Source organism: Macrobrachium rosenbergii, chromosome 26 (assembly GCF_040412425.1).
Source record: "Macrobrachium rosenbergii isolate ZJJX-2024 chromosome 26, ASM4041242v1, whole genome shotgun sequence".
NCBI lineage: Eukaryota > Metazoa > Arthropoda > Malacostraca > Decapoda > Palaemonidae > Macrobrachium > Macrobrachium rosenbergii.
This window is the reverse complement of record NC_089766.1, coordinates 11,538,508-11,555,744: the sequence shown is the minus strand read 5'-3', so window position 1 is coordinate 11,555,744 and position 17,237 is coordinate 11,538,508. Positions and strand designations below refer to the sequence as shown.

The following is a 17,237-nucleotide window of genomic DNA, read 5'->3' as shown; positions in this document are numbered from 1 at the left end:
TATAGAGACATTGAGAGTGTGCTAAATAAATAGTTATGTTTTTTGGAGTCATTTTTCCGTGGTACATAATAACCTGAAAGGTTCGGTGTCTAGTATTTAGATAGCATAGGCCTATTCTTCAAATTCAGATGTTGCGGCTTTTTGGTGCCGCTCAGACACCAAGAGAGAACAATTCTGTTTTCTGTCAGGTCCTCACATATTTGTTTTATTAATGATTTTTAACCTATTTTGTAACAACACAACGCAAGAGTAACAATAATGCCGTGAAGCTGTGACTTCTCAGTTTTTTCATTTAATGGAATATAGTAAACTACACCTGTATTTTGTTACATTTATATCAATTGTAATTGCAGGGAAAACAAGCAGTAACGTCATGGATGAATATACATTGTAATTTTTTTTTATTTCTTTTCTGAGTACCATTTTTACTGTCAGTTTTTTCCTCCTCAACATAAAACGATTTTTCCCATTTAAATTTTTATACATGACCGGTATTTTGTTTGGCTTTTTGATGAATTGAGACTTTGAAGTTTCTGAATAATACAACTGTTCCAATAAATCACAATGGGATTGTATATTTGGAGCTAAATAGGCAAACAATAAGGACTGTGTTTTGTTTCGTATTGAATAGTAATACGAATTTTTATTTCACGGGATCAAAGACCAGTGAAAAACTGCTCGTGCAGTCCTTTCCAGAAAATTAGGCTATGACAAGAGGCAATATTCCTGCTTAACTTTGGTGAAAGAATAGCCTTTTAAGTATTAATTTATGACACATTAATATCCAAAATGTGTACGTAAACCTACACAACAAAACGCAGTAGATAATGTTCTACGTATTTATTTCCCTTCCTGTTAAGTATATCTGAGAAAGATTCTTGCGTTTTAAAGCGTGGTCAGAATTTGCTTCTTGCGTTTAAAGTTTGGTCAGTAGTAATATTACAGAACACATTAATGAGATTTAGTCCGGTGTTCTTCGTTCTGGTCAGCAATATTGACGATTTTGCTGGATGTGAAAGCACAAAGGAACATTGGGATTTTCATGTTCTGGAAGTAGATGCTCTCAAGAACTTTTCATCCCGTAGGGGGCTAGCGCCGCCATTTCACCTCATGCGGTGCAATGTGGGCATTACTTAAGGTTCTTTGCAGCGTGCCTTCGGTCCCTTGCTGCGACCGCTTTCATTCCTTTTACTGTACCTCCGTTCATATTCTCTTTCTTCCATCTTACTGTCCGCCCTCTCGTAACAATTGATTCATAGTGCAACTGCGAGGTTTCAGCGCTGAATGGCCTTAGTTGCCCCAGCGCTTAGCATGTATGCCTAAATTCTATAAATCAATCGATCAAAAACTGTTCAGATCGGTTGACTCTTGTGTTAACTATTTCTTTTAGTCTTACGGCATATACACTTGAAATAATTTTAGAGAGTTTTATCATTACCAGAATATAATTTTTAGAAATTCCCTTAGTATATGTTAAGTTGAATGTAGGCGTTTATTATGATGATGATAATAGCCGTGGGAGGTGTGTGAAAAGTCGATAGAACGTAAAGTAGGAAAGGAGAGTGGGTAGTTTCACCTGCAATTTAGTTGACTACATAAGGTCTGTTTTCCCACAAGGTTAAGGGACGTTACCACCCTTAAACACATACCTATATAATACATAACACCTCCCAGTAGGACCTGGACACGTGTATTGAAATCACGCGTATCTGTTGGAAATAACTTTTTATGTGTTCTGTTATCTCTGTAAAATACGTACAAATAAAGGGCTATTGTTTCCAAATATTGAATTTTAATGAACTTTTTATAATTTCCATTCAAATGTTTCCCCGTACATCCGTGTCGTCCATCGGAAATGAATATTCCACTTTTTATAAGTTGGCTTTGTTCTCTGATCATAGTTTGAAGCATTATTTGGCGGGGGGGGGGAAGGTGTTAAGATAGGGTTTTAAACTTCCCATCCTTTCCAGTATGTTTACGCTAATATTTGCAATATTTAGTTCTCTTCTATAACAGTAATTTTTTTTTACTGTTTACGTACACCAGTAGTATTTATATATAATGATAATAATTGTATTCCGTGGAAGATTTCTAATCAATAAAATGGCCTCTTTGAAAATAGATTACATTATGCATAATAAATTTTTTTTTACATGGCTGAGAAACCGAGACGGGCAATAACTGCCGAAGTCAAGCTCGGTTACCTTGAAAAACTGGGTATGTCGCTCAAGCAAGGGAATATAAAAGTAGTAAGAGAAATCCACAACGTGGAAATGATTGATATGGAAAATATTATTGTACCAGGTTTAAAGATGCCTCGCTTTTCATTTAACAAATGAGGGAAATATTTAAGACCGTGTGTCTAATAATTAATGTAAGGGCTGGGACTGACTTTTTGTACATATATTTTAACTTCATATAGGCTATGTTTCATCTCTTGTACATGTAACTCGGACGCAAAGTTTTTCCTTAAGTATTATTTCCGACTGAGGAACCAAATATGTTTTCTAAGTACAATTAACTATATTTATATGTATGCATCTTGACATCATGATATATATATATTTATAAATATGAATATATGTATATAATATGTATTATATATATTTATAATATATAAATATGTAAATATTATATATATATATATATATATATATATATATATATATATATATTATATATATATATATATATTATATATATATATATATATATATATATATATATATATATATATATATATATATATATATATATATATATATATATATATATATATATATATACACACACACACACAAAAGGAGGCACTAAAGCAGACAGCTTGGTAGATGGTTTTCCTTGATTCATCACGGCCTACGTTTCGAGACCCTTGTCTCATCCTCAAGGCTAAAAATACAAAGTAAAATATAAAAATACAGCAGGAAATGTTAGTATGTATGTACAAATAAATTATGATAAAGTAAAACATCAATAAAAAAGGTAAACCTAAAATAAAATTGTTAAAAAAGAGAAAGAACTAGAATATTTCAACTGACAGACCTTATTCCTCGAAGTTCCGTTGCTGGTATGAAAAAACAGTAAACATAAGGTAGGGTGTGGTTTAGGCTATATAGGGGGGGCGTGGACGAGGAATAATTGTTCAAAGAGGGAAGAAGCTTCTTGATCACTAACGATTCAAAGAATAGGGAGGTGGTGTTCGTGTTGGCTTGTTAGCATAATCTTAAAATCATTATAGTTTATTTTACTTTTGCATAGTTTTGTATGATTTCTAATATTTGATGTTTCAGGATTGGACAACTTGCACCCGGTGCGAAAGCTAACGCCAATATGTGCGTCACATCTGACCTTAAGCAGTCGGCGTGTGTTTCCCACGTATGTCTGACAATGGCATTGACAGCAAGTAAATAAATAAACAACACCGGACTGCATTAAAGGGGGCAGTTTTTCTTTGTGACGAAACATACCACCAATAGTTCTTGGGTTCTTAAATATGAGCTTCACGTCAACTGCGGGAAAATAATTCGTTAAAATCCTTTTTAGATTGGGTAGGAAAGAGGTGTCATACGTGAATGGAAAACTTATATGTTAATTTATGCGCCAAGTGTGTGGTAGAAGGAGGATGAAAGACTTATCCAATGTTTTCTTAACATATTTTAAAAATAAATTGGATGGATAGCAGTTAGATTTAAAATAATCGTCGAGAGAACCTATTTCCTTGTGAAAACGCTTTCTGCTTTAGTGCCTTCTTGCGTATTTTGCTGAGGAGTAGTCGCTCTCACACCAATATATATATATATATATATATATATATATATATATATATATATATATATATATATACATATACATATATATATATAAATATAAATATATATATATTATATATATATATATATATATATATATATATATATATATATATATATATATATATATATATCGCTCTATTCATCATCAAAACTCAGGCTCAAGCATATAAAGGCATCTGAAAGCATCACCGTGTGTATTTATGTGAGCTCTTCGCCTCGAGATTTAATCTCTGTTGCTTTCCTGTTTTATAGCTCTCGGTTGATATGTATAAGCAATTTTTTGTGCTTTTATGCTTGCTTCCTCTCTCTCTCTCTCTCTCTCCCTACTTCACCCCCTCTTCAGGGTTAATTGCATTCTTGCAACCATAATGAAATGCTTGTTTATGTTATCGCACGCCGGTAAATTTGGGGAAAATGCCGTCTTTAGTCGAAAGCTTCGGAAATGAAACACTTGGGATGATTAAGGTCATGTTTTCACGTTCGTTATAGTGTTAATGAACCTCGTGGGATTTCTTCCCGGGATTCGAATGCAGTTCGGGCTTGCATTTTCTTCATTAGTGTGGATTTTTCGCTTGAGAGAGAGAGAGAGAGAGAGAGAGAGAGAGAGAGAGAGAGAGAGAGAGAGAGAGAGAGAGAGAGAGAGATTATCGTTGTTATTAATTATTTTAAGCTTTCGTTATGGCACTGGTATTTGAGAGTATTGGCAGTGCCGTTTGTTTTGATCATTACCGATCTTTGTTATGTTAAACTTGCGTTGAAGCATCATCAGAGAAAATAGAAAACAGTGGTATAATATATTAATTTGTTAAAATAAAATGGAGAGAGAGAGAGAGAGAGAGAGAGAGAGAGAGAGAGAGAGAGAGAGAGAGAGAGAGAGAGAGAGAGAGCTTTTTTACTTGTCATCTGTAGGAAAAACCTAGTTCTAAACAAGGGGTGAAAAAAAAAATCTATTGATGTGACACGAAGACTTTTTCCCGATTTTGACTGCAGTTAATATTGCAGGGGAAGATGCGGAAAGGGGTTGTTTTAGGTTTTTTGTTTTTATTTTTATTTATCTGGCAAGTCCACAGTACTACTACCTTATTAACATTACTCTGACGTTCGGCAAACGAGCTTTTCTTCATGTTTACCTGTTTGGGCGACAGTTGTTCCTACACGATATACAAACCATCGGTCCTTTGCATTAGGAATTACTTTACAGCGAAGCTGGAACGTAGTTCCTAGTGTAAAGGACCTCAGGTTTGTATAGTTAGGAAGAATACGATTTACTTTAAAAAAATTGTGATTTTTCATAATGTACGGAGAAAAAACCAAAATCATCTCGTCTCTCTCTCTCTCTCTCTCTCTCTCTCTCTCTCTCTCTCTCTCTCTCTCTCTCTCTCTCTCTCTCTCTCTCTCATATCAGCTCTATCATTTGGGTTAATTGCATTCTTGCAATCTAAACGATTTGCATGTTATTTTTATTGCACGCTGCTGATGATGGGGTAATGCCACCTTAGCGGAAGGTCCCAGAATTTAAACACTTCGGATGAATAAACCCGCATTTTAACATATATTTTTGTAAATAATTCACGTGAAGTCTTCTCAATATTACTACCGCCTGGACCCCATCGTTTACGTTACCTAAGCATAATTGCTCTGGGGATAATTTTGCTTAGGCATTGACTAAGGGCCTTTTGGCGTCACAGGTGTCATGGTCACTAATTTTAAAGCGTTTAATGTCTATGACAATGGAATGAAAGAGTCGAACAGAAAATAGAGATTTTTATTTTTTAATTGTATGTTAATTTGTCGTGACAATGTGAATGATCAGTGACACGAGAGAGAGAGAGAGAGAGAGAGAGAGAGAGAGAGAGAGAGAGAGAGAGAGAGAGAGAGAGAGAAAGTTACTGCAATGCTCTAGTATCGAAAGGTGGAGCTGTGAAGACTGGCAAAAGTTTCGTTTTCATTCCCCGAGCACGAACACTGTTTGTTAAATAGTAATGAATATCTTGGCGAGTGTTGTTTATTTAAGTTTTGTTTGGCTGAGAGTCTCTTGAGGATTTTGTTTATTTATTTTGTTTATTTGAGTGGGTTTGGGAGTAGGAAGGTAAAGAATAGTATGGTGCATTTCTTGGAACAATGTCATGATGATAAACATGGATTTTACAATAAATGTATATTTAAGTTTTGACTTGCTTGCAATATTTAACTAAGCCGTTTTACTCTTCAGTTATCGCTTAGTTGTCCACCATCTTTAACTTTACGTTGCTCCATAGGAATGGATTTTATAAAGATGATAAGTTTAAAATTTGATTATTATTAGCATTGTTAAAAAGACTGAGTGAAGGAGGAACTTATATGACTCGCATTCCAACTGAACACATTTTGAAAACTGTTTACGTAAATGTCTATCTGTAGCCATCCGCTCTCTGTCCGTTATTTTCTTCTCCCATTCGCCCATGCTATTCTTAGCGCTTCTGCTTCTCTTCCTCCCATCTGGTGCTGGAAGCCAGTGCGAAGTTGTACTGTTCCTCCGGGAGCCTCTGCAGTTCCACCACAGTAAAAATTTCATTCGAGGAAAATGAAGTTTTACTATCCGGGAAGGATTTAGTGAAATGACTCCTCAAGTCTCTGGATAGAGCGGCTTAAAATTTTTCCTTTTCTCAGTTTTTCTTTGTTGGTGGGGGTAGTAATGAATGACTTCATTGGTGTTTGTTGTAAGTGTAACTCTCTCTCTCTCTCTCTCTCTCTCTCTCTCTCTCTTTCATCTCTCTCTCCTGTTAGAAGTGATCTCTCTCTCTCAAGTTTTACTTTCTCATTCTATCTATCCATTTAAGAGAAAGATAAATGTTTAATGACTTACTGGTTTTGTTTCATATGTGATCTTTTTTCTCATTTCCTTATATTCTCTCTCTCTAGCCTATTCTTTTGTTTTTATCTTTATTTCTCTTTCAGTTCATTTTCTATTCTCTCTCTCAATATATATAATTTAAGTAAAAATCAAATGGCGTGGTCACGTTGTTCTATTTTTTTCACATACAGTGGAACATTTCCTTATATTGCACTGTATTTGTAGACTATTCAGTGGATAGCCTATTCAGGGTTTCTTATAGTCAGCGTTATCTGTTTTCCATTCTGTATTAATTCCAAACGTCGTTTCTCATGAATATCCGACTCTGTACCAGGTTTTTTACTCGCTTTGCTTTAACAAATCTCATAATTGTATTGACACCAGTATACAGAAATTAAGCATCTTTCCATTCTGCATCAACACTAGCTTGTCATACAGGCTAACAATAATAACGCATTCTCAATAAAAATATAGTTACTACTGACTTATGCAATAACAACAATGTTTAATCTGTATTATTCTCCCCTGTCTTACTTTTAGCTATTCCAGATAAGTGGTTCTCCTTATAGTAATGTTACCCATCCGTTACTGACGTCCCTGAAGAGCCCTTCAGGCGTGGGCTGCTTCTCTGTGTAAAGTGTGCAAGGGTCTTTGGCCCTATGATCGCGGCTATAGTATGTATAGCAGTATAATGGGTGATTGCTTTCGTTTTTAACTACTCTTGGTTTAGTCTGACAGCTACCAATCCTTGAAATGTGCTCTGCAGAACTGAGGGCACAGTATTTCTTTTCAGCCTTGTGGAGCAAATTGCAAAAGGAAACCTGCATCTGTAACATAGGGATTGTTCTGTTTTTGCAACATCGTAACCTCACCTCTCTTGGAACCTCTTAACACATCCAGAAATTATAGAATGAACCCATTAATGGGCCATGTACGTTTCTATTGTCAACTTTTTGTTTATCCTCAAATGGGAGAAAGTATTTATTTATAATCCTAATGGAAAACTATTTTGCCAAGCGAAAAGCGTGTTTTCAAGGTCATCTGTTACATGCAGCAGATTGAGGGCTTTTAGTTGTGACACCTAAGTTGTTTAAATTCTTTCCGGGTTCTAAAAACCAGCTGTTGACATAACGTGGTAGTGTTGATTTAATTCTGTCTCACTGTGTTTGCTTCAGTTTGATTTTCAGTTTGGTACGGTGTAAAAATAAGGGCTTGGCTGAATTTCAAATAGGCCATTATGATGGGATGTGTACCGCAGGCCATGGTAACCAGTAGGCCCCGCACCTGTTCTTGATACATAAAACTCAGTAATGCGCAGTACCCTGCTCTTTTTTCCTGCAGGTGGTTGTACTTTTAGCGTATTTAATCTGATTAAAAGAAACTCTTTTGAGGTTGAATATCTCTCTCTCTCTCTCTCTCTCTCTCTCTCTCTCTCTCTCTCTCTCTCTCTCTCTCTCTCTCTCTATATATATATATATATATATATATATATATATATATATATATATATATATATATGTATATACAGTATATATATATATATATATATATATATATATATATATATATATATATATATATATATATATATATATATATATATATATATATATATATAATGTGTGTGCGTTTTTGCAAAATGTAATTTACTTATTCATGAAATATGTAGTCATCTAAATGCATTCAGACCGTGTATACATGTATACATGTATGCATATACATGTAAGCAGACATGCATACTATATTATATATATATATATATATATATATATATATATATATATATATATATATATATATATATATATATATATATATATATATATATATACATACATACACACACTTTGTAAAAGTATTAAATAGATAATTGATACCATATGGTGTACCTCTGTGTATACTGATCTATGCCCGTTCGCACCTATATACTCAAGCTGACGCAAAACGTATCGTATTTTAAAGTGCTCCTTTTAATCTCTGAAATTCAGCGACGTCTCGCGCCGCTGACGGATTCATCTGTCTCGGAATGACCGCGTCATTAGTTGACAGTAGTCTCGTCGATCATGCTGTCAGTTGCCGGTGACGGATTATGGCTACAACGTGGGAAATAAAATTGTGGACCTCTCTCTCTCTCTCTCTCTCTCTCTCTCTCTCTCTCTCTCTCTCTCTCTCTGTGAATATATGTGTATTTTATTTATTTATTTTTTGCTTGTTTAGTTTAGAGGAGACGTTTACTGAAAGAAGTTTGCTTTTAAATCGTTTTTCCGTTGTCAATATTCCTTTGTCCAGATATTTCACATTCCCTTTTCATAAAAAAAAACATGCTCGGTATTATAGCTCACAGTATTTAGAAGTTATAGGAAGAGATAGACAGGAATATAAGTGAAATATAAACAAGAGAACTATGACTGGCAGTTTGCAATGAAGCAGGATGCCCATTAGATAAAAACAAGAGAAGCTTCGCCTTCTTTCTCTGTATCTTTTCCCACTCCTATGTGGGGTCGATGTTTCTGACAGGTTTCTTCCACCTGGCTCGGTCAAACACATCGTCCTCTGACAATTGTTTGTGTCTCAGGTCTGAGATAAAAACAAGAGAAGCAATGGAGTTAAATTACAAGCCACTCGTGATATCATTTTGCTTGGCTTAATCTTGTCTGAGGAGGGTACAAATTCGCCCATTATGTTATTCTTTTGTTTTAAGTTTCATTCATAAAGATATTTTACAAATGTGTGTAGCCGAACGTGTTGCATTGAAATATAAGAGGCAGGCCTTTCTATTCCTCCGTTGTTACCCAACTCTCTCTCTCTCTCTCTCTCTCTCTCTCTCTCTCTCTCTCTCTCTCTCTCTCTCTCTCTCTCTCGAGAAATGGGCACTTGGTTGGGCTACACATCGGCCTTTTCGCTTAAAAAACCAAGTTTCATTTTAGGAGAATGAAATAAACCGCAAGAAAATGGTATAACTTTATTTTATAATAATAACACAGAGAAATCCTGATCAAGAGTCACTGAAATATCTACTGCTATTTATCAGAGGTAAAGAGAAGAAGCGCCTGGACTTTACCGGTGAGAAAAATTCCTCTGAAAAATGTAGCCATTCCTGAATGAATATAGATCGCTATGAGTGTTATTGTTTTAGTATATTTGTCTAGTTTATGTATTATTATTATTATTATTATTATTATTATTATTATTATTATTATTATTATTATTATTATTATTATCGATTACTGCAACCATCATTTTCATGTGCCTGGTTTTGGTGTCACGATAATTTATTGTTATCAACTGATAGTCCATATAGTTATTTACTTTTTTAAACTGATAGTCCATATAGTTATTTATTTTTATTAACTGATGATAGTCCATATAGTTTTGAGTTCCAAGATCTTTTGTGACATTCATCCTGGTTTTTAGATCGTGATAAATGCGACTTTATTTCTTAGTCTTATGTTAAAGTTAAAGTTGTTGGTTTCAGTCCTCCCACAGGCTGTTGCCTCTCGGGAGGACGCCAGCTGGGTGACCCCAACCCCCCACCATGTCATCACTCATGACAGTAACCATCCAGACAGTCTCAATTACGAGGCCAACACGTTACCAACTGTACTAGCCATAGAAAGAGTTTAAATCAAAATCCGCCAACATTAGATTTACTTGTCAGTTAGGTAGCGTTTTGAATAATTTTGAAGAGAACGTTTTAATCCGTGTCCAACTCTAGACGTCTTGGCTAGGCGAAATAACGATTTGATTAGTTTTTGAACATATGTCTTCGCCTACGTTAATTATACGCCTTGATTCTTGTGAAACGTTTTAGCAAACGTTTCAATTCGTTTTTAAACATAGGCCTCCGACTATGTGAACTGTACCTTGTTTTCAATAGTTTATATGAACTTCCAGGGTTGTAGAATTCTGTTAGATTCTTTCATAAACAGTTGTAATATTTTTATTTTCAAGTTTCTCCCCCACTGTTTATTTATAGATATATTGTTTGTTTACTTATTTCTAACATGTTATATTAATTTTATTATACCTTAACCTCACTACAATGATGATCATAATAACTAAATCGAGGACATTGCAGATTTCGATAACTGGTGTCTTATATTAATAGTGCTGTCAGTGCACCTCACGCGCGGTGCACTGTCGGCATTACTTAATGTTCTGTGCAGCGTGTCTTCGGCCCCTAGCTGCAACCCCTTTAATTCCTTTTGCTGTACCTCCATTCATATTCCTTCTTCCAACTTACTTTCCGCCCTCTTCTAACAGTTGTTTCATAGTGCAACTGCGAGGGTCTCCTTCTGTAACACATTTGTAACCCTTCACTCTCAATTTTCCTTTCAGCGCCTAAGTTCTATATCCTATTCTATTCTATTAACCTAATTATACCTTAATCTCTCCACGAATGCTGATATTAATGACTAATTCGAGGACATTGTAGATTCCGACGCCCGGTGTCTTATATTAACTGTGTTCGGTCATTGCAACGAGAAATCTGTTTAATTTGTCTTGTTCAGTGTGATGACCAAGTAGACACCCTCCTCTCAAAGTCCTATCAGGTAGACTAGTATAGTCGTGTATGGAGTTGGCACTTACGTTAGATTCCAGCTTGATGTCTGTCGTTGCTGGTTGTGGGATTTGGTATTCGTTTAATTCCACCTTGGATACTTGGATGGGATGGTACGCCTTCCACGGTATGTGTGAGACACGATGTTTTTTAAGAATTATGAAAGAATTATGTATATATATATATATATATATATATATATATATATATATATATATATATATATATCATATACATATATATATACATATATATATATATATATATATATATATATATATATATATATATATATATATATATATATATATATTATACACACACACATAACTTTTGGTGATCTTATTAACACGAGTAATTGATATCTAATGTAGCTTATATAAGCATTAGTAGCTTTAATAAAGTCGTAAGATATAGATTCTCTCTCTCTCTCTCTCTCTCTCTCTCTCTCTCTCTCTCTCTCTCTCTCTCTCTCTCTCTCTCTCTCTGAAAAAAATTCCATATTGTCAAAATTTTCTTCGCAAGTATTATTATTCGGTATTTTGGAGGGTATCGTTGTGAAACTGGTTTTCGGGTAATTTTGAGGCAAATCTGAGTGAAATCTACACAGATTTTACACAGGATCGGAATAAATGAAATCTGATTGCAGTCAGAAAATAGGTTAAATGGATTTTCATAACCGATTGTTCCAGTGTAGCAAGATTAAGGGGGAATTAACGTTTGGGTAATACGCTAATTAAACTCTCTCTCTCTCTCTCTCTCTCTCTCTCTCTCTCTCTCTCTCTCTCTCTCTCTCTCTCTCTCTCTCTCTCTCTCATACACAAATTCTCTCTCTTGCTTTATTCCCTTTAAGGAGTTTGATTTCTTGGAAGTGGGTCTGCAGTCCACCGGTCTTCTTATGGCATTTAGAACTTGCGAATTCCATACCTGCTTGCATATTCCCAGTCCTACCTTGGGCCTTGTTATTTTAAATATTTGATTAATTCTTTCGAAACTGAGGCAGAATTAAGTAGTTTTTGCACGTTTTTGTTCGCTTGGTCTAGAAAAGGAACAATATGCTACTTTTCTTTAAGAATATTGATAATGAAGAAATGATAAGCCCTATATTTATTAAGAGGATAAACTTTATCTATTATAATATTAATGATTGTTTTAATGCTGTATTTCTAGTCTCTGATGCACGACGTCTGTTTTAGAAAGATCAAATGACTGACTTCCCCTAACGAATTCGTACCTCGAAGCGGGACATTTCGTACTCAAAGTAATCACCAAGTTGGGTGCATGGCTTCGGGGGTACCTTTGTAGCGCGCTTGCGAGCTGTTTCTTCCAAGACTTTAGATATGTCTCCGGTATTGATATTTTAGTTTCACATTACTTGTATAATGATGGGTGTACGGCTCATTATTTGCTTTTAATCTGTAATATGTTTACTATTTCTCGCTCGGATTAAATTGGCTCTAGCACGTGTGGATTCTTTCGTAGAATGCTTATAGCCATTTTGCCTTGGTCCATAATAATAATAATAATAATAATAATAATAATAATAATAATAATAATAATAATAATAATAATAATCAAGCCACACTCTCGGAAGAGCTACACTTTCAGAGGGGCTAACACTTGGGAGTGACTCGGAGGGTGGCTACACTTTTGGGAGGGCTAATTTTGGGGGGCTACACTTGTAGCACGTAGTCGTGGGCTGACGAACTGTCTTGGTCGGCGGCTTCTGTGTTGATCTCCACCGGAGACGATTCGACCTCCTCCTCGTATCGGCTGTTTTGGGTGAAAAGGAAATGAGCATTTTAAATAGTAAATAGGTGATTGAAGAAGTAGATGAACAGGGGGGGTAATTTGGGTGAATAAATAGATACGTATGTGGATCGTTAAGTAAATGAGGGGCAGCACAAGTGGATGAGGGAATCAGTATTAGCCCAGATTCATAATGGAGGAAATAAGTGGATTGTAGATTTATATAGATAGGTATGTATATATATATATATATATATATATATATATATATATATTTACAGTATATATATATATATATATATATATATATATATATATATATATTTTACTATTACATATACAGTATATATACAGTATATATATACTACATATATATATAGACGCATATAATTAACTTGATAATAAGTTAATATATAATAAAATAAAAAGCAAATGAATGATTAAATGAAAATGTAGATTGCATGTAGATGGCAAAAGGGGTTTATATCTATTTATTGTATATACTGTGTAAAAGTAACTAGTAACGTTCATATTTTATATATATATTAAATAAATGTAGTATGTGAATATTTATACACCGTCTAATGTATACAAGGAGATGTGTATGCATGAATGTGTGCTTATTCCTTTTAGGAATTTTGGAAAGACCTCAGAAGTTTTATATACCTGACTTTCCCTATTTAATAAGATATTGTTGAGATAGATTTATCTACATTCGCTGTTAGATTAAGAAAAAATTACGAGATAAATTTCCCTTAATATTCATCGCCGTTTGAAGTCCCCACGAATGCAATTAAACTGGACATGAAAGAAAAAAAAAATGAAAACGTTACTTTTTTTTCCTTTAAAAACCAACGGAAAGTTCAAAGGAATTTCTTTCTTTGCTGTCATACAAAATTTGCTGCTTTGATTAGATAAAAACTACATTCATTATCAGGGTCTCAGTCGGTGTTTTATGAATTACAGGTATTTTTGGTAAATATTTTTTCGTGAATGAGTGATTTGATGCCATATTTCAGAGGTATTTTTCTTGCCAGGAACGTTTCATTTTAAGGCAGCTTATTGGTTTATGTGGTCTTTCTTTTTTTATGTCTTATCTACTTTTTTCTGTCTACTTAGACGGTTATGTAATTTATTATTGTTGCTTACATGCTTACTCACGATTTTATATCAAAACGACGAATTTTATTTCACGAGCTTTTTTATTTGCTTATGATTGAACTTAGGATTTTTAATTTATGAATTTTTAATTATTAGTAATGCTTGATCGTTCAATGCATTTTTTTTAAATTTCGGAAGTAAAAATTCTTCCTTTAGAAAAATATCATAGGAAAAGTCTGGTAATTGACTAATAATTGATTCTTCAACATGAATGAAATCTTGATTGTTACCGCGCAGTGCCTGAAAATTATTAAAAGGGAAGAGTACCCATTGACACTAAAGTAAAGTAAAAGTCAGTCATTGTCAGAAGTTGATTTTTAGTTTTCTGTAAAAGCTTTGTCTGTCTGTCCGCACTTTTTTTTTTTGCCCGCACTTTTTTCTGTCCGCACTTTTTTCTGTCCGCACTTTTTCTGCCCGCCCTCAGATCTTAAAAACTACGGAGGCTAGAGGGGTGCAAAATGGTATGTTGATCATCCACCCTCTAATCATCAAACATACCAAATTGCAGCCTTCTAGCCTCAGTAGGGTTTGTTTTTATTTAAGGTTAAAGTTAGCCATAAACGTGCTTCTGGCAACGACATAGTGTAGGCCACCACCGTGCCGTTGTTAAAGTTTCATGGGCCGCGGCTCATACAGCATTATACAGAGACCACCGAAAGATAGATCTATATTTTTGGTGGCCTTGATTATACGCTGTTCAGAAAACTCGATCGCGCCGAAAAAACTTCGGGGCATTTTTTACTTGTTTTAATTTTTTTTTTATTTTTTTTATTTTTATTTTTTTTTTTTTACCTTGGAAGAAGTATGTTTAAATTTAGTGAGTGGTACTAATCGGAGTTCATTTCTGGCATTCCTCTGGGTTAGGTGTTGATCTCCATTTCTTTCATTTATTGAATATTTATTCGTTTGTTTTATGAGGAGAGTTACTCCCCAACCATTCAAAATAAACGGTGGTAAAAAAAAAAAAAAAAAATTGTTTGGTGGAATGATATCATTCATTGCAGGCGCTGACTCCTTCACTGCCTATACTTAATTTTGGGAATATGCGTCCGTAACCTGTCTTCAAAATACTATATACTGATAATTACCTCATTGTACTTGCGTCTGGGAAGGTGAATTACCTTAAGATGCTTAGAAGTAAAAAAAAAAGACGTGTACTGCACCTATTTTGAATTAAGCATATTCCCCACCAATTGAAAAATGAAACCGAAATGCCTGGTACTAATTGCCCCAAAAAGTTACGGATATTTAGCTATTTTAAAGCGCGTGTACACAAAGCACTAATTTGTTAGAAAGCGTAAAAACATTCTTGATAAACTTGTGTTCCACTGCAAAACAGCGGATACTGGGGTCTAGGTGAATATACTGGGGTACACACACACACACACATATATATATGAATATATATATATATATATATATATATATATATATGTGTGTGTGTGTGTGTTTGTGTGTTATATGTATATATGCATATGCATATGTATCATATATATGTTGTATATATATATTATATGTATATGTATGTATATATGCATATATATATATATATATATATATATATATATATATATATAGGTATATATAAACTAGATTACTTTTATAATTGTTCTGTGTATTATTACAATTAATGACAGAACCTCATTTAAACAGGATGGTATCTAACGTTGGGTCCTGTTATTAATTATATATATATATATATATATATATATATATATATATATATATATATATATATATATATATATATATATATATATATATATATATATATATATATATATATCACACCATTATAAGGAAGAAATATTTCATTAACTCTAATGAAAAGAGAAGCATTTCCTAACACCCACCTGTCGTAGGAATCCTCTTTCGCCTCTAATAACGCCTCCTTGGCTTCCAACTTCTTCTTGTAAACAAGGAGCAGGTGTAGGAAACCGAGGCTTATCAGCATCCCACCTGTTGAGAGAAAATATGGTGACATTTATTTACTGCATATTCATTTGTATCTTTTTTTTATATGAAAGAGCGTGGGACGGATAAAAAGGTTACCACGTTAGTCAGGGCGAGAGGAAAAAATGAAGGGAGATGGAAGGAAAAAGGAGAGTTACGTCTGTATAATGTGTTGTTTCTGTTGTGGTGCAACGTAAGTGTATGATGACTTTTGTTTTTTTTTTATGCTCAGTGATGTGAATGCTTTAGTGTTTGTGTGTCGCTTTGTTTAAACGTTGATTGTGAGACGTTACACAACTATTTCTTTTTAAGTTGTAATGCTGCAAGGACGTACAATACATTGTGCCCTCTCTCTCTCTCTCTCTCTCTCTCTCTCTCTCTCTCTCTCTCTCTCTCTCTCTCTCTCTCTCTCTCTGTATACAGTATATACATTACATATGAATATATATATATATATATACATACATGTACATTACACACACACACACACACATACATATATATATATATATATATATACTGTATATATATGTGTGTATATTATATATGAAATATTTATACATATATATACTACGTATTTATATATGTATATATATATATATATTAAATATACACACACCTATATATATACATTATATATATGTATATTTTATATATATATATACATATATATCATATAATATATATGTGTGTATTTATATATACATATACATACATATATAAATAATGGTGAATGACAATCCAATATTTGGGTAACGGTACCAATCGCGTCCAGGTATTCGTGAAAGCCAAAGCAAATGATTTGGTAATTAGCAATGCATGATTGTCATTTGTGAATTCTTTAATCGAAAACCGTGAAAATGGAAAACCAGCTACCTTAATCTTGCCTCGTAATTTTAGGGATAATAATAGAAAAATACAGTTTTTGCCTATCCCCGAAGAAAGAGGTAAATCTTAATAAAGGGGTGGCGTTTACAGCGACTTACGCTTTGAAAAAAAAAATCAATAACACGTGTGAATTCCTGGTGTTTACATTAACTTCGGCGTGCTTTGTATTGTCCATTGATTGAATTATTGTTCTCTGGTATTTACCATAGTGATAACTTAAGTTTATGCATATACTCTCTCTCTCTCTCTCTCTCTCTCTCTCTCTCTCTCTCTCTCTCTC

The 17,237-nt window shown here is 33.9% G+C and overlaps 2 protein-coding genes across 7 annotated transcripts in view; one reads left to right on the top strand and one right to left on the bottom strand.

The window, feature by feature from the left end:
* Window positions 1–17,237, top strand: part of LOC136853027 (meiotic recombination protein SPO11) — a 366,970-nt gene that overhangs the window by 5,123 nt on the left and 344,610 nt on the right. The window lies entirely within an intron of this gene.
* The window catches only part of LOC136853030 (transmembrane protein 72-like), a 296,951-nt gene continuing 291,652 nt past the window's right edge, over window positions 11,939–17,237 (bottom strand). For all 3 annotated transcript variants that reach the window (XM_067128211.1, XM_067128213.1, XM_067128212.1), the window contains 2 exons: window positions 15,970–16,075; window positions 11,939–12,979 (listed from right to left, as the gene is read on the bottom strand). In XM_067128211.1, coding sequence (XP_066984312.1) covers window positions 12,880–12,979; window positions 15,970–16,075 — 206 coding nt within the window. In that variant the 3' untranslated portion in view covers window positions 11,939–12,879. The remainder of the gene's footprint in view (window positions 12,980–15,969; window positions 16,076–17,237) is intronic.